The sequence below is a fragment of the Rhinatrema bivittatum genome, chromosome 8 (assembly GCF_901001135.1).
Source record: "Rhinatrema bivittatum chromosome 8, aRhiBiv1.1, whole genome shotgun sequence".
Taxonomy (NCBI): domain Eukaryota; kingdom Metazoa; phylum Chordata; class Amphibia; order Gymnophiona; family Rhinatrematidae; genus Rhinatrema; species Rhinatrema bivittatum.
In genome coordinates, this window is record NC_042622.1 from 231,703,101 (window position 1) to 231,725,995 (window position 22,895).

Consider the following 22,895-nt stretch of genomic DNA (forward strand, 5'->3'; position numbering starts at 1 on the left):
TACATCGCTTAGTTGGTCGGTGCCTGTTGGGCTTTGTGCTCATTCTGCCCGATCACAAGTGGCCTCTTGGGCTGAGTGTCAGCGGGTTTTGCTACAAGAGATCTGTAGGGCGGCTACTTAGAAGTCTTTGCACACTTTTGCCAGACACTACTATCTGGATGTCCAAGTCCCAGAAACAAGGAGTTCTGGCGAAAGTGTACTTAGAGCGTGACTCTCGGGGTCCCACCCAGTGTAGGGAAGCTTTGGTATATCCCAGGAGTCTGGACTGATCTGGGTACGAACAGGGAAAGGAAAATTGGTCCTTACCTGCTAATTTTCATTCCTGTAGTACCATGGATCAGTCCAGAGTCCCGCCCAGTCTGGGATAGGGGAATTTGAGAGTCTGCTCGATCAGTGTTTTAGCTTCAGGTTCTGGTCCTGCGCAGGTGTGTTATGCGGGCAAGGGTTCTTATTTAATTTCCAAGGTTTTCTTCTTCCCTCTGCTCTTTTGGGGGAAATTGTAGATTGTTAATGTTGGTTGCGTTCCTATTCATCTGGCTTGGGTATAGTTCAGTACTGACGGACTGCAGGTGGCACTACAACTTAAGTGGCAGTGTTAGTCAAAAACATCTCTGTCTCCATCTGTTGGAGGGGAGGCAAAACCCAGGAGTCTGGACTGATCAATGGTACTACAGGAACGAAAATAAGCAGGTAAGGACCAATTTTCCTATAACGGCTTGAGATTATATAACCAACAGAGCTAGAGTTTATTTTGTTTCAACATTGTTTGCTGGAATCCGAAAGGTTGGGCATTTATTGTGATTGAGTAGATGTGAGCCATGAAGGAAAGAATATGGATGCTGTGAATCCCAACAGGATAGGTGGCAAACCATGAGTTAATTTAGCCTCTCCTTCAGAGAAATAAATGCATTGACATACTGTAAGGTGTCGAAATGATGCATCCCTTTTTACTTCCTGTGTGCAAAGGAGGTATGATCTGATGTAGAATGTCTGCATGTCCTGAGACTTTACAAAGAATTTGTGTACTTGTAAGTTCCTGACCCTGCAGAGAAACAGGAACAGGTAGAGGATGCAACACTGTAATCTACAAATGTTTGCGTGGAAATGCTCTCCATTTATGTGAAATTTGGTTGTACTTTTTATACAAATCTTAGACATCTGGGAAAGGGTAAGGAATAAATGGCAAATGTTCTTTCCATCTTAGTCTTGCATTTTAGTAAAATTGGACTGTACTGCTGTTTTTTGTTTTGTTTTTTTTAAACTTTGTAGGGTAAACCAGATTTAAACACAGCATTGCCGGTAAGACAGACTGCTTCAATCTTCAAACAGCCAGTTACCAAGGTCACCAACCACCCTAGCAACAAAGTGAAGAGTGACCCGCAAAAAGCTGTAGATCAACCTCGGCAGGTTAGTGAGTTCATACAGCATCCATCTCTTGTATATGTAGACAGACACCTTACTATTTCATGGATCAAGTCTGGTCACAAAAGAACTAATATAGGTGCTATCTTGTAAGAAGGATCAGCTAAATTCACTTTTATTTAGACATTTTTGGAAAAATTGTGTAATTTAAGATTACAAGAAACTTTTTTTTTTCCTTTAAAACTGCTTTTTTTTCAAATATAAGTATGGTAATAGAGGTAAAACTACTACCCTGGTGGAAGAACATAGCGTCCAAGCTGTCAAATTTCAGTTAACCTTTTATAAGAGGTCTTTCCTGACATGTGATATCCACTGTAGAATCTTATCTTGCCACTCAACAGAAAGTTACTCTCTATTAATGTGAAGAGAAGGCACTTATCCTGTGTTAAAATACTCTCTAGGTTTATTTCATTAGTAGAACAAGATACACTGTAGTGGTTAGAACACAGAGTGATATATCAGGTGTCGTCCTGGGTTCCTGTTTGACATATTGTGATCTTGAGCAAGACACTATTTGGCTCCCAGTGCCTATGTTTACCTTGTTTTGATAAGAATAGGGGCACCCTCCTTCGCTTGTTAAGCTTGCCAACTAGGCTTCAGAAATATGCTGCTAAGTCATCCATCACAGAGGCTGCAACACACATTTTTTAAAAATTAGAAACAGAAAAGCATGTGGCAGTGCTAGTTAGGTGAAAAGTACTATACAAATTCATATTATCAACACTTTTCCCTGTACGTACCCAGATCAGTCCAGACTCCTGGGTTTGCCTCCCCACCAGCAGATGGAGACAGAAGTTTTGACTGACTCTGTCCTATACCCTAAGGTGCCACCCACAGTCTGTCAGTATTTCTCTGTCTCCAGCTTATGGTGGAGGTGCAAAATCCTGCAGTCTGTTGTCAAAAAAAAAAAAAAAAGTTAGAGAGTTTAGATAGCATTTAGGGCTATTCTAGCTGGTTTATTTATATTAAAAAAAAAAAAAGTAGTTTTAGTGTGAAGCCTCCCAAGGGGTTGGCAGGTCCTGAAGGGACCATCCACTCTGGTACTGAGGCTAGTGGAGCCAGGGGTCGAGGATCCTGCTGCAGCTCCCCCAAACCACTGAGGTGATACCGTGGAGCCCAGCTCACTCTCCTCAGTTGGTTCAGGACCTGCGCGGTGGACAGCGCCTGACCAGGAAAAAAAAAAAAAGTCTGACTGTTCCTTTTGTTTTGCAGCTTTCCTTCTCGCTTCGCACCATTTTTTCTCCTCAGCAGCTCCTCTTTCGGTTGTGCCTTCCCTTTGCCTCAGTTGCCGTGGTCAGGCCGGTCTGCATTCTAGCACAGATGCCGCGTGGTATAGCCTGTTGGGGATACTCGCGTGTCCCGCGAGGGGATCTGTTCCGCTTGCCTCCCTGGGGGGGAAGGCACGTTCCTAACAGTTGGGGCTGGCGTTTCAGGGCCGCGCCGACTGCCTGCGAGGCCCGAACGGCCGCGGCCAGCTGCCTAAGTGGGAACGGAAGCCATTTTGTCCACCTTTCACACGGCAACGCAGGCAGCGATGGAGGGGGGCAATCCCCATCCCCCACTTTCCCTGAAGCCCTCTGCCCCAGAGGGGGGTGGTGCTAGGGCTGGAAATTTTGAAACGGAGGACGAGGGGGGCCTCTGACTCCTCCTCGTTTTCTTCGGAGTTTATTCTCCTACTACATAAGGCTTTTAAGGCCAGGAGGTCCGCGTAGAAACATGCAGGGGGCAGTGGTCATTCTCACGCTTGCCAGTCTTTGGAGAAAACAGCGGCGCTACCCCTCAAGCGAGCTAGGGCCGCGGAGGCGGCAGGGGCTCCTAAACCTAAGCGCACTCTCCGGACTAGCTCCTCCCATCCGCCACCGGATTCTTCCTCAAATTCCTCAGCCAGCGGTCCCAGAGACAGGGACCCAGCCTCCTCAGGATGCTGCAGAGGAGGTTCAGGGTCTTTCATCTAACCCCGGCCCATAGGTGGAGGGAGATGATCGTAGGGTGGTACGCCTTTTTAGGAAAGATGAGCTTGGTCCTCTGATTCCCACTATTTTGGAGGAGTTGGGGATTGAGGTCCCTCCTGAAGATACCTCCATGGGCTCTATTGATCCAGTCATGGTCGGTCTCAGTGGTCCGACAAAGTCCTTTCCATTTCACCTCTCAGTAACTGATTTGTTATTTAGAGAGTGGGATACTCCAGACTTGGACCTCAAGGTCATTAAGGTGATGGACAAGTTGTACCCCCTTACCAGAAGAGGCTCTGATCCTCCTGCGGGTTCCCAAGGTGGATGCAGCGGTGTTGGCCATCGTCAAGAAGACCACTGATCCTCAAGGACCTTCAAGATCATACGCTGGAGATCCAGCTTAAGAAAATATTCAAGGTGTCAGCGCTGGGAGTCTGGGCTGCTATGTGCAGTAATTTTTCCTTGCAGGCAGGACTCCGCTGGGTCCAACAGTTACAAGGTTGCTCTGCCCTTTCAGAAGAGGAGGCTATCCAAGCCAGTCGTCTGGAGGCGGCAGAGGCTTACAGTGCGGATGTGCTTTGATCTTTTGCGAACCTCGGCCAGGTCTATGGTATCCGTGGTCTTGGCTCGCAGATTGCTGTGGCTTTGGAACTGGGCAGTGGATGTTTCGTCTAAGGCTCAGCTGGGATCCCTGCCTCTTAAAGGCAAACTCCTCTTCGGAAATGACCTAGAGGATATGATTCAATCTTTAGGGGAAAACAAGGTCCATAAGCTTCCGGAGGACAAGCCTAAATCGAAGAGTTCCTTTCCCCCTAGGTCACGTTCGCGAGGAAATAGAAGATTTTGGTTCTCGCGATTGGGGTCTTCATTTTGCCAGAATTCGGGCAGGCAACAATCCTGGTCACAGTCCTTTCGAGGGCGACGCTTTGGAAGAGCAGGTGCTCCCCAAGCACCAGGAGGATCTAAATCTTCCCAATGATGCCAGGATAGCTCCCTTCCTCGGTTCCGTCTGTAGGGGGCAGGTTGTCCCTGTTTTACGAGGAATGGGTCAAATTAACCTCAGACCAGTGGGTCCTCAGCATAATAAGGCAAGGCTATGTGTTAGATTTTGTACGACGCCCTCATGACAGTTTCCTTGTCTCCCCAATCTCGTACACAGAAAAGCGAAAAGTGGTGCAGGACACCTTGCAGCGACTACTTGATCTGGTTGCAATTTGTCCAGTTCTTCCCGCGAAGTGCTGCATGGGACGATATTCCATTTACTTCGTGGTACCAAAAAAGGAAGGCACCTTTCGACTCATCCTCTATCTCAAAAGGGTCAACAGGTGCCTTCGAGGCGTCCATGGTTCCCGGACCTGATCATCTTAGTGGTGGAGGGTCCTTTGAGGTTCCGGGACCTTCCCAATCTTGTACGCCAGGGACCTGTTTGTATGGACGAGGCAGATCAATTTTGTCTCGCGGCATGGCTTTTGAGAGGCAACGTCTAAAAAGCAAAGGATATTATGCCAGGGTGTGGAGGATTTTTGAGACTTGGTGTGTCGAACACGAGGTGCGCCCCTTTCGGGCTTCAGTGTCGGATATTTTATCCTTTTTGCAGGCTGGTTTGTCTAAGGGCTTATCATGTAACTCTTTAAGGGTGCAGGTGTCAGCCCTAGGTTGCTTTCAGGGTAAAGTTCAGGGGCTACCATTAGCGGCCCATCCGGACTTGGCACGTTTTCTCCGAGGGGTGAAACATTTGCGCCCGCCGGTATGGAATCCGTGTCCTTCATGGAGCTTTAACCTTGTTCTTAGGGCATTATGTGCGTAGCCGTTTGAGCCTCTGAAGAGGACGATGTTGAAGGACCTTACTCTAAAGATGGTTTTCCTTGTGGCTATTTCATCGGCTTGCTGGGTGTCTGAGTTTCAGGCATTATCTTACAGGGAGCCCTTTTTGAGAATTACGGATTCGGGAGTTTTGTTGCAGACTGTCCCCTCCTTTCTCCCTAAAGTTGTCTCGTTGTTCCATCTTAATCAGTCTGTGAAGCTCCCTTCTCTTCCAGGTCTCGATCATTCTGACCCTAAGTCCTGGGTCTTGAAGAAACTGGATGTCCAGGTTCTCTTTTTTTTTTTTTTTTTTTTTTTTTTTTAGTATTTCTTTATTGAATTTTTCATGAATAAAGCGAACAACCTTGGAACTCAACAGTTACAAAACCAGTTGCGATTTCCCCCGTCCGTCCGTCCCCTCCCTCTTTGAAACAAGGTACATTGTCCATTTTTATGTTTACATCAGTGTGGACATCTTGGGTTCCCTCGAAGAGGCTGTATATCTTTGGAGACAATGTTTCTTGTATAAGTCTTTTTTAGATTGTGGGATCCGAGCCCAGTATCCACGCCATATCTCATCCCATCTGCGTTGCATTCGTTTGATTGACTATTGGCCGTCATAAGTTCGTATTGCAGCATATTGTCCAACCTGTTTTTCCATTGAGATGTCTGTGGGTGCGCAGCAGTCGTCCAGTCTGCCATTATAGTTTGTATGCCTGCCAAGGTGGCCTTACTAAGGAATAATTTTTGAGCCTCTGCTAAAGCTTCCAACGGGCCATCATATAGGCGGAAAAGGCAGATTCGAGGTTCCTTTGGAATGGAGAGATCCAAAGCTCTTCCCATCTCTAGCAGAATGGCATCCCAGAACCCCTGTACAATTTTACACGACCAAATACAGTGGAAGAAGGAACCAGGGTCCTCCCCGCATTTTAAACACAAGTCCGAGTCACAAAGACGAGCTGCATACATGCCAGTTCGAGCCATATACATACAGTGCAATATTTTGAACCCCACTTCTCTTAAGCTGACATTTTCAGATACAGTAAAACATCCCTTTAGTATACAAACAATGTCCTCTAGCATTACATAGAAACATAGAAATGACGGCAGAAGGAGACCAAATGGCCCATCTAGTCTGCCCCGCAAATTTTCTCTCTCATACTTATCTGTTTCTCTTAGCTCTTGGTTCTATTTCCCTTCCACCCCCACCTTTAATGTAGAGAGCAGTGATGGAGCTGCATCCAAGTGAAATATCTAGCTTGATTAGTTAGGGGTAGAAGCCGCCGCAATAAGCAATCTGCACCCATGTTTATTTGTTTTACCCAGACTGTTATACAGCCCTTATTGGTTGATTTTCTTCTCCCATGCCGTTGAAGCAGAGAGCTATGCTGGATATGCATCGAAAGTGAAGTATCAGGCACATTTGGTTTGGGGTAGTAACCGCCGTAACAAGCCAGCTACTCCCTGCTTTGCGAGTGCGAACCCTCTTTTCTGGATGTGTGAAGTATCAGTTTTTCTTCTCCCCTGCCGTTGAATCAGAGAACTATGCTGTATATGCATTGAAAGTGAAGTATCAGGCTTATTTGATTTGGGGTAGTAACCGCCGTAACAAGCCAGCTACTCCCCTCTTTGTGAGTGTGAATCCTTTTTTCCACATTTCCTCTTGCTGTTGAAGCTTATTAGGTGAATATTAGCTTGCTTTTGCCATTTGCTTTGAATAGTGAGGAGTGTGTGAGTATGAGGGATACTGCGAAGCATTTTGGAGAAAGTTGCACAGGAATTTGATTTATGCCCACTGGCAACAAAAAAAAGACCTCAAATCTCTGTAAATTGGGGACTAATTGCAAGGAATTTATGTAGTGTCTAGCCTGCAGATATCCATAAAAATCTTTATTATCCATCCCATGCATTTCTCGCAGTGTTTGAAAACTCAGGACTCCTCCCTGCCTAAGGTCTAGAAATTGATACACATTGGTCAATCCTAATTCTGCCCATTTGCTAAAAACTATAGATTCCTTTCCATCCATAAACGCTGGATTCCCTATAAACGTAAGAAATGGCGTGGATATAGATGTCAACCCACATTTTATCTTAGTTAAAAACCGCCATGCTTGGTGACTGATTTTCAAAAGCTGGCTATGCCTAGTACTGCTCGGTAACCGCACCCCTGGGACTTGGAGGAGATTTATGGGCCGTAGTGGGCATAACCAGGCACAGAGAGACTTATAAGGTGTACATATAGACGTCTCCTTTATCCAGTCATATACGTGGAGTAACACACATGCTAGATTATATTCCCTCCAGTTCGGACATGCCAAACCTCCTTGGTCTCTGGGCCGCATCAAGGTTTGGAGGGTTTGCCGAGCCCGTCTACCACCCCAGAGGAACTGACATATTGCTCTATTTATACGAGTAAGCTCTGATTTCTTTAACCACAAGGGAATTTGTTGTAACACGTAGCCAGCGCAGCAGCTCCACATTTTCAGTAAATAGATTTTTCCCGACAGAGATAGGGGCAGGTTAGTCCAGATCCGTAACTTTTCTTCCATATGATGGAGAGGATCAATGTTCGCTCTGTGTAGGCTCTCTACATCCTTTGGAAGGTGGATCCCTAGATACAGCATCTCTGAGCCTACCCATTTCAGGGGGAAGGTACCCTCCTAGTCCCCCTTTATAGAGGGGTCTAAGGCCATAGCTTCCGACTTATCCGTGTTTATCTTTAAGCCCACAAAGGAGCCAAAAAGTCGTTGCCAAGCTAAAACCCCCGTAAGAGATTTTTGGGGGTTGGTCAAGAAGACCATAACATTGTCTGCAAACACTGATATTTTAAACTCTTGATCTCCACTTCCAAACCCAGTGATCTGTGGATCCTCGGCTATTTTACGTAAAAGGGGGTCAATCGACAATATGTAAAGTAACAGCGATAACGGGCATCCTTGTCTGGTGCCCCCATTGGGTTCTCTTAAGCTATTTGAAGACCACTAATTCCTTTCGGGTGTCAGACAATCTGTTCATGCTCTGGAGTGGTCCTAAGAAGGGACATAAAGCGTCGAGAGATATTAGCTCAGCGTACTTATTACATGGTTGCCCGAGTCCAGTTGGTCTACGAGCAAGCGGCGGCGTGGGTGGAATGTCAACTGGTGTCGCCGCAAGAGATCTGTAGGGCGGCCACTTGAAAGTCCTTGCACACCTTTGCTAGACATTATCGTTTGGATGTCCAGGCCCCAGACTCTGGGGGTTTCGGTGCTGGTGTGATTCGAGCGGCCCTCTCGGGGTCCCACACATGTTAGAAGAGCTCTGGTACATCCCAGGAATCTGGACTGATCCGGGTACGTACAGGGAAAAGAAAATTGGTTCTTACCTACTAATTTTCGTTCCTGTAGTACCATGGATCAGTCCAGAGTCCTGCCCTGCTTGAGAGTCCACTTGTTCTAGTGTATATTAGTTAGCCCTGCAGAGTATTTTCTTACTTGTTCTGTTCCTTTTGAGGTTTGTGAGCAAGACAGTTTAAGTCGCGAGGTTTCTCTTCCCCTGGTTGGGGAGGGGGGTGTAGGTGATTTATTCTACTATTTAAGAGTTTTGCTTTGATACATTGAAATACTGACAGACTGTAGGTGGCACCTTTAGGGTATAGGGCAGAGTCAGTTAAAACTTCTCTATCTCCATCTGCTGGTGGGGAGGCAAAACTCAGGAGTCTGGACTGATCCATGGTACTACAGGAACAAAAATTAGCAGGTAAGAACCAATTTTCCTTTCTCTCTGGTTATGTCAGCTATTTTGGGAGAAGAAACTGAGTGGCCTGAACGCCTTTGACATTGCAGAAGAGCTTGTGAAAACCATGGACCTCCCCAAGGGCTTGCAAGGTAATGGTGAGGAAAATATTTCCTGGTTGGGCATTCCTTTAAAAACATATTCTCTCCCTTCTGATAGAAGCACATAGATCACCTGGTTGAAAGAAAGGGTTCTTAGCTGTAGCACCCAGGATTGCAAACAGATTTAATTTTCAGAGTAAAGACACATGCAAATTAATCTGTTTTTTGGACTATGCATGTGCAGATATGCTAAATATTCACTGTAGATGTCCTGAGAGCCAAACCAACCTATCCATGACCCCTCAAGGGCCAGAGTTGAGAAGCTCCAGCACAAAGATCCACATTGTTCTTTATTGTGCAGTTACTTATTGTTTTAATTTTCTATATATTTTTCCAAGGATATAGCACCAAAAAATAAATTCATAACTAAAATTAACCAGGTGCTAATAAAGATATCCCCATTTGTTGGAACAGTAGTTTTACAAGAACCGAATAAGGTGAGAGAGAGAATTCAGAGCAAATATGCCCGCAGCATGTCTGTTTTGTTTGTGGCCAGTCTCGTCATGCTGCACTGGTAACCTAGAAGTGTTAAGTGTCATATTTAATTATTTAAAATGTCCTTGAATAGTAGAGGGAGCAATTTATGAATTTTGTTTAAAAAGTAAACAGGAGAACTTGGGGCAAGGAGTATATGAGGCCAGAAGTAGGTTTTCAGATTTGAGGGCTTGATGACATTTCATTCTGTTGAAAATGATTAGTTGGATGAGGTAGTATTATTTTGCTCAGATAGAAGAACCAGCAGTGGTAATGTTTGACTTCTTTCGCATGAACTTCTCAAGGTTAAGTCAAAATGTCTGAGCTGTAATTGTAGTGTGTAATTGGGTGGGTCATTCTGAGGTCACTTGAAAGATGGCATGTCCATTATAGAAAGAAACCTTTTTCAGTTGCGTGTGCTGTTTAGCAAGTTCTCATTGGTAATTTAATAGCTAATGACGATACTGAAGTGTGTGAGTAAAATTTGCAGGTGTTGGGCCAGGTTGCACAGACGAGACCCTTCTCTCAGCTATTGCCAGTGCATTGCATACCAGCACTATGCCAATCACGGGACAGCTTTCTGCTGCTGTGGAGAAGAACCCTGGCGTTTGGCTAAATACCTCTCAGCCGCTTTGTAAAGCGTTTATGGTGACAGATGAAGACATTAGGTAAGACAGAGCCCCAGCGAATGCAATAGGTGGATGCTTGGTTCCTGTTCCTATCTACGTGTTAGTGCCAGTTTGGGATGGGGTTTGTTAGTGGTGTAGGCACATGGTCACTGGATGTTGGAGAGACCACCAGCTTGTTTCTCTTAAACCATTTCAAGTGTCTGCTGACCTTGGCTAGATCTGAACCAGCACCCTAGAAGACAGAGGTTGTGTAATTTTGTGTCAGTACCCTGGAGTTGCCATTCCCTATCATTAACTCACTCTGGGCTGGAAGAGTAGGGTAAGTAATCAGGTTTAACTAAAATTTTTCTCCTTTCTCTTATTTTTGTCTTGTTAGTCTTAACCTTTAAACATAAATAAATGCTTAATTTGCACATTTAATTCTAATTTTTAATCTTAAATTCTATCAAGCCTTTGACATATTTTAATCTGTTAATTTTGTGGTGATATTCAGTGCTTCATTATTGGGAGGACTGATTAGCTCTTGAGCCAATTTTTGTTCCTGCTGAGTTTATGAAAGATGAGCCCTGAACTTGTAAGGGTCCCTGGTATTATTCCCCAGGAAACAGGAGGAGCTGGTGCAGCAGGTACGAAAGAGGCTGGAGGAGGCACTGATGGCTGACATGTTGGCGCATGTAGAAGAAATTGCAAAGGACAGTGAGCCCACGATAGAGAAGGAAGGGGAGGATGAGGAAGATGAAGAGGACAGAGAACAAGATATGGATGGTGTATAGTCCAGGTAATACTGTCATGAATATACTACAATGCCATGTAAAACTCTTCACATCCTTGATCTTTTTCACATTATGCTGTCTAAAAAATACAAATTAAAATATATTAAAGTAAGTTTGTTTTACTAATCTACCCAATATAATCTACACTTTCATCATGAAAGAAGGATTATAAAAATATTCAAAAAGTAATTAATAAAAAAAAAAAAGGTCTTGATTGCATAAGTCTTCACACACTTTGTCATAGCAAATCTAAATTAGTGGTTTAAAAACATTACCTTAAGGCCCCTTATACATCAAATAGAGCCTGTCTGTGTCAGTCACAGTAGTTGAGTTGATTTGAATCCTTATGGATGAAGAATCAAGCTGTTTTTATCAAATGAAGTGAATTTGAAGCAAAGGTCAAAACATGCCAAACAAGGAGCTGTCAAAACAACTCTGGGATAATGTTATTCAGAGGCACAGATTTAGGTGAAGATTATAAGAAAATTTCAATGTATTTTGAGTATACTTGGGGTACACTGTCGGGTCTATCATAAGTGGATACAGTTTGGCACTGCCATGATCAAGCAGTTCCAAAATCAGTAGCTGTGAGTTAAGGAAATTGCTGTGGCAGGTCAGTGAGGCTTAAGATTATTTTTAAAGAACAACCCAAGGTCTCTGGCTGAAATTGGGAAAATGTTGTTCCCTGTACGTACCCGGATCAGTCCAGACAGTGGGTTGAGCCTCCTGTCCAGCAGATGCAGCCAGAGAAAAACTGAAAGGGTATCCTTCTAGAGAACAGTGCTCACCCTGCATCTCCCAGTATTTCTCTGGCTCCAGCAGATGCAGACGGACGAACCTGCGGTTCCCTCTCCTTAGTGATATTTCTTTATTTCTTCTTGCGAAGACTTCTGTTTTCTCTTCACTGGGTCAAGCAAGTATTTCTAAAACAAAAAAAAAAAACAGGAACAATGAATTTTCTTTTCTCTGGAGACAGTTCTGTCTCCAGGCTCTTGTAGAGTCCTAGGGGGGGTTTTCCCCTTGAGCAATTCAGCCTAGGTCTCTTTCCCGGTAGCCTAATTCCCTGCCTAGGGGTGATACTGGTGGTCCAGTCACGCCCCCTCTCTTGCATTGGTGACCCAGAGATGTGACTATTCCCCGGGTCCTTTGCAGAGATGTTTTAATTCTTCTGCTGTGGCACAAACCCTTCAGCCTATTTAGCTGTTTCTCAAAAAAAAAAGAGAGAGAAAGGAGAACTTTTGAATTCGGTGTAAAAGTTGGAATAAGGCAGTTCTTCACGGCTCCGTGCCATCTGACAGGGAAAGCAGCGGCTCGAGGCCATTTAGTCGGCTTCCTGCTTCACAGCAGGCAGGCTCAGCTGGTTCATGCGCAGCTGACTTACCGATGCAGAGGTCAGCGTTTTGTCTTGCCTGCAGGGAGCCTGCCTCGTGGCTCTCCCGCGACGGGCTCTGCTTGTACGGAGGGGAGGGACCCTCCGTGGCTCTTTTGAAATAGACGACCTGAGGACAGGTCGGCAAGCATGTGTCCAGGCCGTCGTCCACACACAAAACTGCGGGAACTGTGGCCATTTTGTGCCAGGACCTCGCAGCAGACTCTGTCCCTCGGGGGGGGGGGGGGGAGGGGAGCCAGATTTTTGTTGTTTGCCGCCTGACTTAAGCCCTATGGGCTCTCCTGATGCTGATTCTGACCTTCCGAGTGGCCCCTCCCCCACCCCCCCCAGGGGCCCGGCAGAGCACAACCTCCTTTTTCCCCAGAATTTGTGCTTCTCTTACATAAGTCCTTTTTAGCAAACTTGGAGGTACAGGAGGATCCCACTCTGGGCCCCCCCACCGGCAAAAATCCCTCGTTTGGGTGTTAGCCAGGGCTCTGGCACCCCAGACTCACAGGGTACTACTATGTACAGGACTGTACCCGGTGGGTTGGACCCACCTGACCCTCTTCCTCCTGCTCCGCTGCCCGATCCAAATGCCAACCTGAATCTTTCGCTTGATAATCCCACTCCCTCCCCCATGGAGGGAGATGACCCATGGGTTTTGAGGTTGTTCAAACGCAAGGAGCTGGACCCGCTTATTCCCTTTGTTCTGGATGAACTTGGAATCTATGTGCCCGCGGAAGAGCCCGCCATTGCCTCCACCTCCCGTACCGTTGACCTAGTCCTGGCGGGTCTAAGGGCTCCATCCCGTACATTTCCCTTCCATCCTATGCTTATGCAGCTTCTGCTCAGGGAATGGGAGTCTCCCGAGTCTGGTCTCCGCGTGGGCAGGGCAATGGATAAGTTATATCCCCTCCCGGCTACAGCTCTTGAAATGCTCAAAGTCACCAAGGTTGATGCTTCGGTGTCTGCTGTCACCAAACGCACCACCATTCCAGTTGTAGGGGCCACAGCCTTAAAGGATCTTCAAGATCGCAAGTTGGAAGTACATCTCAAAAGGATCTTTGAGGTGCTGGCCTTAGGTGTCTGGGTGAAGGTTTGTAGCAGTCTCATGCAGTGGGCAAGCCTCAGGTGGGTTCAACTACTCAGCACCCAGGACCTCCCGTTTGCAGAGGCCGAACAAGTGGAGCGGCTCGAAGGTGCGATTGCTTATGGAGCTGGTGCCCTTTATGATCTCCTCTGGGTGCAGGCCCAGGGCTATGGTCTCAGCAGTCTCCGCCAGGCGGCTCCTCTGGCTGCATAACTGGACAGCAGACTCCTCTTCCAAGTCCGTTAGGCACTCTCCCCTTCAAGGGTAAGTTGCTTTTTGGGGAGGATCTGGAACAGCTTATTAAATCCTTAGGTGATAACAAGGTTCATAAGCTGCTGAGGGACTGCCTTAAACAGTCAAAATCCTTTTTTCCTTCGCGCTCTCGATTCAGGGGTCAGCGCAGGTACAACAGAACGTGGGGGACCTCTCAGCTTCCTGCCTCCTTCAGATCGCAGGCATGGTCTCATTCCTTTCGAGGACGTCGACCGTTCCGGAATGGAATCCCCATGGATCCGCCGCCAAGTCCTCACAATGAGATGAGGCAGGCCCATTCCTTCGCTCCCGCCTTAGGTGGACGTCTGTCCCTTTTTCTTGGGGAATGGGCCAAAATCACCAAGGATCAGTGGGTCCTCGACGTGATTGACAAAGATTATACGTTACAATTTGCTCGGGACCTTCCCGGCAGCCACCTGATCTCTCCATGCGGCAGTCGAAAACAGCCAGCGGTGTGTCAGACTCTCGACAGGCTCCAGGAACACAGGGCCATAGTCCCTGTTCCCCCAGAGGAACAGGGATTCGGCCATTATTCCATCTACTTCATCGTCCCCAAAAAGGACGGTTCCTTCCAACCGATTCTGGACCTCGAGTCAACCGGGCGCTCAAGGTTCCCCATTTTCGGATGGAAACCCTGAGGGCGGTCATTGCGGCGGTTCACTCCGGTGAGTTCCTGGCTTCACGCAACCTCACAGAGGCTTACTTTCACATCCCGATTCGCAAGGAGCACCAGAAGTATCTTTGCTTCGACATACTGGGCCGGCACTTTCAGTTCCAAGCTCTTCCGTTTGGGCTTGCCTCCGCCCCTCGCAAGTTCACCAAGAGTGAAGGTGGTGGTGGCGGCTTTTCTCCGGAGGGAGGGGTTCTTGGTCCATCCCTACCTGGACGATTGGCTCATCCGGGTGAAGTCGAAGCAGCTGTGTGTGATGGCGGTCAGTCGGGTAGTGTCGGAACTCACCTCCCTCGGGTGGATAGTCATCTACTCCAAGAGCAACCTCTTGCCCTCTCAAGTTCTGGAATTTCTGGGAGCTCACTTCGACACTCGCATGTCCAAGGTCTCCCTGTCCGAGGCCTGTGCACTCAAGCTCATGCAGCAGGTACAGCATCTCTTATCTCTGCCGATACCCACGGCCTGGGATTACCTCAAGTTCTGGGCTCTATGGCTTCCACTATAGATCTGGTGCCCTGGGTGTTTGCGCATATGTGTCCTTTGCAGAAAGCTTTACTGGCCCGTTGGAAGCCGGTTTCTAAGGAGTTTCAGGCCCCCCTACCATTTCCTGAGTCTACCATAATCAGCTTGCAGTGGTGGCTTTCTCCCGACCACCTGTCAAGGGGCATGCCCCTGGAGACTCCTCAGTGGATTGTCGTGACAACGGATGCCAGCCTCTCCGGCTGGGGAGCAGTTTCAGTTCGACTGGCCCTCAGGTTCTTCCTTCCCTTGATCCGTTGCAAAGCGGTGAGAGTCATCTCTGACAATGCCACCACGGTAGCTTACATCAATCGCCAGGGGGGCACCAGGAGTCGCCTGGTAGCCCTGGAGGCCAGCCAACTGTTCGCTTGTGCAGAGCGCCATTTGGACCGCCTGGCGGCTTCCCCAATTGCAGGAAAAGAGAATGTTCAGGCCGACTTCCTCAGTCGTCAGCATCTCGACCCCGGAGAGTGGGAATTGTCAGACAAGGCGATGGATCTAGTCGTCCGCAGGTGGGGGGGGGGTTCCCCACTTGGACTTGATGGCCACCCTGAAGAACGTGAAGGCTCCCCGGTTCTTCAGCTGCAGGAGAGAACACTGCTCGGAAGGTGTGGATGCTCTGGTCCTGCCCTGGCCCAGCGATGTCCTCCTTTACATATTCCCTCCTTGGCCTCTGGTGGGAAAAGTTCTCAGAAGGATAGAACTTCACCACGGGCCGGTCATTCTCATAGCACTGGAGTGACCTGGGAGACCGTGGTTCACGGCCCTCTTAGTCTCGCTCACCTCCACAACCTCCTGCGACAAGGTCCAGTATTTTTAGATCAGGCAGATCGCTTTTGTCTTGCGGCCTGGCTTTTGAGCAGGGGCTACAAGGAGGAAGTGATATCCATGCTGTTGCGGGCCCGTAAAACCTCGACATCTGTCTTATGTTCGGGTTTGGAGGGTGTTGATAATATGTGCATGGAGGCTGGGGTATCGACGTGCAGGGCCCTGGTCTCTGGTTCTTTCCTTCCTTCAGAACGGACTCTCTAAAAGTTTATCTTTCAACTCCTTGCGGGTTCAGGTTTCGGCTCTCGGCTCCCTCTTGGGCAAGCTGGATGGTTACTCTGTGTCTGCCCATCCGGATGTTGCTCGATTTCTTAAGGGGGCTAAGCATTTGAATCTGCCGGTCCGAGCTACTTGCTCATCTTGGAATCTTAACCTGGTCCTATGGGTTCTCTGCGAAGGCACCTTTTGAACCCCTCCATCGAGCCACGCTCAAGGACCTCACGCTTAAGACGGTGTTCCTCGTGGCTATTTGCACAGCCAGGAGGGTTTCCAAGCTGCAGGCTTTATCCTGAGCCCATCCTGAGATTCTCTGATTGGGGGGTTTCTGCCAAAGGTAGTTTCCTCCTTTCATGTCAAGCAATCAGTGGAGCTCCCTGCTTTTTCTCTGGAGGATATTGCTGGCACGTCGGGTGCTGATCTCCGCTTGGATGTTAAGCGAGTTCTCCTTCAGTACTTGCAGGTTACCAGTGATTTCAGAGTCTCCGATCATCTCTTTGTTTTATGGAGTGAGCCTCATAAAGGTCAGAAGACCTCTAAAGCCACCATTGCTCGCTGGCTAAAGAAAGCGATCGCATCGGCGTATCTTTGTCGAGGGCCGGCCGGTCCCAGAGGGACTAAAAGCCCATTCTCTGCGTTCGCAGGCTACTTCTTGGGCAGAGAGCCAGTTGGTTTCTCCTCAGGAAATTTGCAGAGCAGCTACCTGGAAATCTATGCATATGTTTGCTCGGCGTTATTGTCTTGACGTTCTGGCGCCAGTTTTTGGTTCTTTCGGCAGACGTGCTCCAAGCGGGATTGTCTCTGTCCCACCCTACATAGGAAAGCTTTGGTACATCCCACTTGTCTGGACTGATCCCGGGTACGTACAGGGAAAGGAAAATTGGTTCTTACCTGCTAATTTTCGTTCTTGTAGTACCACAGATCAGTCCAGACTCCCTCCCTTATTTCTTTTGTCAGTCCGCTCGTAGTTTTTTCCTTTTCAGCTCTGGAGAATGCCTTCTTCCTTGCAGAACTTTGATGTATCACAGTGATGAGGCACCGGATGTATCTACCACATAGACAAGAGCTGTTTTTTTTTTCTTGCACTGTTCCATGTTCTCATTATATTAGCCTTGTTGGATTTGTTACTTGCTTGATCTTATTCTGGTTCAATTTGCGTTTGTTTTTACACTGCTTTGATAACGCTTATACTGAGGGGTGCAGGGTGAGCACTGTCCTCTACTAGGATACCCTTTCAGTTTTTCTCTGGCTCCATCTGCTGGACAGGAGGCTCAACCCACTGTCTGGACTGATCCTTGGTACTACAGAAACAAAAATTAGCAGGTAAGAACCAATTTTCCTACTGTTTAATAATTTCAAGATTACTCCCCAGGAATGGCCTGTATGGGAGGGTGGCAAGAAGAAAGCTACTGTTAAAGAAAATCCATAAGATGCATAAGCATTGTAGAGAACATAGGGCACACTGCGTGTATGAGGGAGAAGGTTTTCTGGTCTGTGGAATTTTTGGTCTCAGTGCCGAGAAGGCTGCAGTTCACAGATGATCCCCAGCCTACTTGAAAGAGCTTGAGCTCTTATGCTAAGAAGCATGGACAAAAACTGTACCATCCCCCTGTGCAATGTTGATAGACACTTATTCTGAACAACTCATGGTGATGGTTGCAAAAGTAGCTTCCACCAAGTATTGAATCAAATGGTGTGAAGACTTATGCAATCAAGACTTCTTTTTTTTTTTTTTTTTATTCTTAATTACCTTTGGAATATTTATAAAATTGTTCATTCACGATAAGAGTATAGCATGTGTTATGTAGAACAAGCTCCTAATTTGATGCATTTTGATTTGTATTTTATATGCAGTAGAATGTGAAAAATGTACAAAGGTGTAAAGGCTTTGATAAGGCACTGTATATCTTGCCCCTCATCGTGTAACCACTCCATTAGATTTCTGCACACCAAATGCATGGTTCTGCATTTTTTCACATTGAATCTGAACTGCCAGGTATTTGCCCAGGCCTCAAGCTTTCTTAGATCGCACATTGTTTTGCATTCTTTCTTGGAAGTGTCCGCTCTGTTGTAGATTTAGCAAAAGAAGATCTTCTGTTCTGAAGGTGTAGATAAAATGAATAGGATGCACGTCAGAGTGATTTCTTATTCTTGGCACTCAGATCCAAAATGAAGCTTTTGGATCCTAGACCTGGGTTAGAGAAGTGGTTTTTCTTTTGGGGCAATGCATAAGTGGGCTGGTGGTGTTTGTATATTTTTATCTTGTCTGAAGAGAAGATAAGTAATTGCAGTCAGCCAACAGAGGAAGCAACATTTGGGCAAAGCAGTGGCCTGTGGTCTTAACTTTCCACACAGGAAAGTTCCTTATGGTGGTGTTTTTGTTTTGTAGGGCATTCCATCCGTTCAGGAGTTTACACATTCCAGCTTCGCCTGGCCAGTATAAGGATTTACACGACAGGATTGAATTGTACCAACCAGCCTGCGTATGAGTATACACCATGTCTGCTTGCCATGAAGTCAGAGGGCTATGGCTCTTTAGGACTATGTAAATTTGAAGCCACTAAATAGGCAAACTACCCTTTCTGTCTTCTGGAAAGGGAAAGTTGTGTCTATGAGCATTTAATGGGTTATTGCTGGAAAAGAGATCTGATTTTGTTATCTGTGGGTCACAAGTCAGTTTCCCCTACAGTCTGACCTGTCAAATTCCAGAGTATGAGAAGAGCTTACAATGGCAGTTCATTTCTGCTTATAAGCTCAGTAGAGAAGGTTTTTAGGAAGAGTCTGTAATGCCACATTTCCTTGTATGTTGAACTTTAATTGAAGAAAAATACCCTAGCGAGGTCCAGATTTTGAAGTGTCTTAAATAGTACCACAAGATGCTGTCCTCCCTTTTCTTCCATTGTTGAATAGGCCTGCGTTATACTACTCATGTTCTAGAAATTAGAACATTCATTGCCTGCTTGTTCCTGATTTTACATGGAATCTGCACCCCAGAGGAAAGAAAATCTCTAAGTTCCAGACTCTGCATATAATTTTCAGTTTCCTTCTATTCTTTGGAGACACACATGAAATTGTTTGAGATTTGTTCTCACTTCTTTTCGCCGCATCCTTTTCCAACATACTGCTAAAATTGCATTATTTTATCTACATGTATCATAGGGAATACACATTATACCACTGCAACTTAAATGTATTTACATAAGCAGAAAAGTGAAAGGAACAGTCATTTATCCTAATCCCTAACAGAGTTCTCACATTAAATAACTTTGAAAATCTTTATCTTTACTGTGTTTGTATATGTTGGAAGTTTTTCTGGTCTCTTCTTTCCCACTTTATCTCTAGATTTTGGAGGCTACTGGTTGTAAAGTAGGCATGCCACTTTCTTACAACAAATGGGCCTCATACAAATAAGTAAGGGGGAACCTCTGGTATTTCCATAGTGTTCCTTTGAATCTGCTGTACATTCAGAAATTGAAGGAGCTGATGAGATTATAGGCCATTCCAGTTAGAATAATGGTAATGAACCCCCTCTCCCAACATCTGCCTCAGGCAGAGCTTTTTCGGGAATGTGCTGCAAAAGCCAGCAGTTAAAACAATGGTGGTCCTGTGAGTTGGTGCCCCCTATGTGCTTAGACTATTGTGACTTTAATAAAACAAAATCATCTCTGGGTTTTGTTGTTTCTTTAAATATATATGTATTTACCCACCCATATTATACAATTACATAAATCATTTTAAAAATGTTTCCTGTGTGTACCCGGATCAGTCCAGACTCCTGGGTTTTGCCTCCACTCTAGCAGATGGAGAAGTTTTGACTGATACTGTCCTATACCATGAGGTGCCACCTGCAGTCCATCAGTATTTCTCTGTCTCCAGAAGATGATGGAGGTGCAAAACCTTCAGTCTGAGTGGAAAAAAAAAGGAAAAATAAAAAAGGAGAGAGAACAGTTTGAATGCACCACCCTTATTATACAATTACATAAATCATTTTAAAAATAAGATTACATCCAGATTTTAAGCAAGATCAGCGCTGCTGATCTTGGTTAAAATGCACAGAAAAACTTGTGGTATCGTTCATGTAACAGATCTTGGTTATGAAAGTACTGTAATGCCTGATGCTGCAGCTTTCTCTGAGAAGAACTCCTTGCACCCATATTGATAAGAGAATAGTGGGACATCTCAACTTACTGGATCCCAGGATTATCCTTTTCAGGTTGTGATCATTTTGCCCATGCCTGCTTTTAATGAATACAGGCTATGCTTCTTTATAGAAAGGCATGAAGGGATGGGAGATGGTGGATAAGGTTCATCAGTATATATATATATGTTTTGTAAAGTGGATTATGGCTCACTAGGCATGCCATCAGAGGTGTCTTTTCTAAAGGATACTTAATCATGAAGGTATCTTATCAAATGTGACTAACTGGAACAGTCTCAAAACTGAAGAGATGTTCTTATTTTGTAATCTTCGAATTCTCTTAGGTACGTGTGTACCCTTGGACAAAAAGAAAAGCACAAGAAGCATAAAAAGCAGATGTTACAAAAAACACAAATGGGCATTTGAATTTTTAAAATAACATTTGCGTATTAGGACTACTTGTATAGGAATATATAATACAGGAAGATGCTGACATAACTGATGCTTCCATAAGATCCCGAGGTTAAAGAAGTGGGCAAGGTATTTTCTTAGTACCACACGCCCAGAACAGCAGTCAGGAGCCCTTCTAATCCATGGATCTGTGGCAGACATGCTGAGAGGACGGTGATACTCACCTATGATATTTCAGGCCTGTCTGTGTATAGGGAGGGCCACGAATTCATGCAAACAGATGGCCAGATATGATGAAAATAAAAGGTGCTCAGCATAGGTGAAATGTGTTTGAAATATGAAGCTTACGTTATTTCTAAATTTCAGATTGTATATTTGATGCTGAAAGTTGCTGATCTAGTTCTGGTTTATAATCTCTGAAAGCTTCTTTCATTACTTTTTGTTTTTTATTTAAATTTCAGCAAAAATGTGTTTGGTGCTGATGCACATTGGTTCCTTGATACCTGTGATAATTGCTTTGGTTACGTATGTTTGTATTATGTACATATAAAGAATGTAAGAAAGAAACCAGAGTTTGTCTTTTTTTTTTCTCTCCCCCCCCCCCCCCCCCCCCCCCCCCCCCCCCAACACACACACATTCACCTTACATTGAGTGTATTAAGGGCTGGATTGAATACAAATTTCTCCAAAGAATGGGAGCGGGGTGAATGAAATCGTTCACTAAGATCCTAAATGCTTTTATGGAAGTTGAGAACTTGTTAATTTAAAATATACTTGAAATTCTTTCAGCAAAGTAAACAGCTTTTTTTTTTTTTTTAAATTAGTAAGGCAGGGCAATTCTCAAAGACCCCTGGGTACTTGATTTTTCCCTGAACTCAGCCTTGTCCCTTTTCACTGTAGCTAAAGGTACAAAGGCTGTCAAGATTGTATGTACTTGAGCCACATGTAAGAGCCAGGAGTGCAGTTTTCAAAATGTTATCTTTCTCTTCATCCAGTCAGACCAGTCTAGACAAATGGGTTATGCACACTAACCAACAGATGGTGACTGAGATCAACGGGCTTGCTGATGTCACTTCTTATATGCATCTATCCTGACATCAGCCTGCTAGTATTCTGTCTCTAGCAGATGAAAGGCAAGCATCTTGTATTGTGGAATACAACCTGGTAAGGTGAACAGGAAAACTTGGCAAGATGCACCTGAGATAAAAGGCGTATCATCCTCCCTCAGTTGAGTGAGGTCCTTGGCTGATTTAAAAAAAAATGTAAGAAAAAAAACATTTTGGTCCTGAGGTGAAAGCCTTGTGCTCCCTCCCTCACTGATATATATATGGGACCAGGGGCCTTCCAGAGGAATGGTTTGTGATGATTCTTCACCCCCCACCCTCCTCCCCTTCAGCCCTCAGAATCTCTGCTATGCTGCCACTTTAAATATTTTAAGCCGTTTCTCTGGCAGCAAGAAAGTTTAAAAAAAAATACAGGAGTGTGTTCAGCGGCAGGAAGACCGTGGCAGCTGTGCTGTGTGACTGGTTAGTGTGCTTAGGTATTTAAGAAGACAGAAGCCTGAGCAAGTACCTGTTATTTTGAAAGCTGTTTGGATTAGGGAGACTGGACCTTAGCTGAGGGAAGTAATGGCAGTGCCAATGGAACATATAAGAGAGCCCACGCTTTGCGCTGTTTGCAGTCTTAGGGAGGTGCCATTAGGGGGAAGCTCTTAAGTATTGCTGGGACTGTTCTAAAACTCACGGGAGTCTTCACGAGCGGTTTCATTCCGGCGAGGGGGACTCCAAAGTATCAAGGCTGTCAGAGGATAGAGTAAAGGCTCTGTCTCCAAATTTTTTGTTCTGCAGTAGATTTTGGGAATACAGAGAAAGGTAGAAGTTCTTCTAATCAGTGATTTAGATCGTTCAGATACCAGTCCTTTCATTCTAAGAAAGGAAGTAAAGATGGATATTCAGGATCTGCATCCTCTAGAGCCACATGAGTGCTTGGGAGCCCTATTTCTGGTGTCTGTTTTATCAGAGATGGGCCCAAATTATATTGGACCAGTGCAAGATGATTATGCTCTAGAATTCACTTGTTCTGTTTAAACTTTTATGGTTTCCTGCCCACCCCTCCACCAAAGCACTCAGCCATAAAGTGCAAAGCTGTGGAGTCTATTCTATGGAGACTTCTTGATTTAAAAGCAGTTATCCTGGTCAGGAAGGTACGTTTACTTTGTCTTGAAGAAAGAATCCTTCCATTCTATTCTGGATCTGAAACGGGTCAATGAGTTCTTGAAGGTGGCCCAGTTCAAGATGAAAACCTTAGATTTTAGCATTGCAAACAGGTGAGTTCCTAATTTCATTGGTTTAAATACAAGCTTACCTTCACATTCCAATCAGGAAGAATCAGCACTTCCTTCATTTTGCAGTTTTGGGATGATACTTTCAGTTTTAGGCTTTGGTTTTTAGATT

The 22,895-nt window shown here is 45.5% G+C and overlaps 1 protein-coding gene across 4 annotated transcripts in view; it reads left to right on the top strand.

Annotated features, from left to right (window-relative positions):
• MBD3 (methyl-CpG binding domain protein 3) overlaps window positions 1–21,001 on the top strand; it is a 55,710-nt gene extending 34,709 nt beyond the window's left edge. For 2 of the 4 annotated variants that reach the window (XM_029613993.1, XM_029613991.1), the window contains 5 exons: window positions 1,270–1,407; window positions 8,950–9,046; window positions 10,014–10,191; window positions 10,754–10,930; window positions 18,283–21,001. In XM_029613993.1, coding sequence (XP_029469853.1) covers window positions 1,270–1,407; window positions 8,950–9,046; window positions 10,014–10,191; window positions 10,754–10,925 — 585 coding nt within the window. In that variant the 3' untranslated portion in view covers window positions 10,926–10,930; window positions 18,283–21,001. The remainder of the gene's footprint in view (window positions 1–1,269; window positions 1,408–8,949; window positions 9,047–10,013; window positions 10,192–10,753; window positions 10,931–18,282) is intronic. The other 2 variants (XM_029613994.1, XM_029613992.1) reach the window with 1 other exon arrangement.
• Window positions 21,002–22,895: the final 1,894 nt, after the last annotated feature.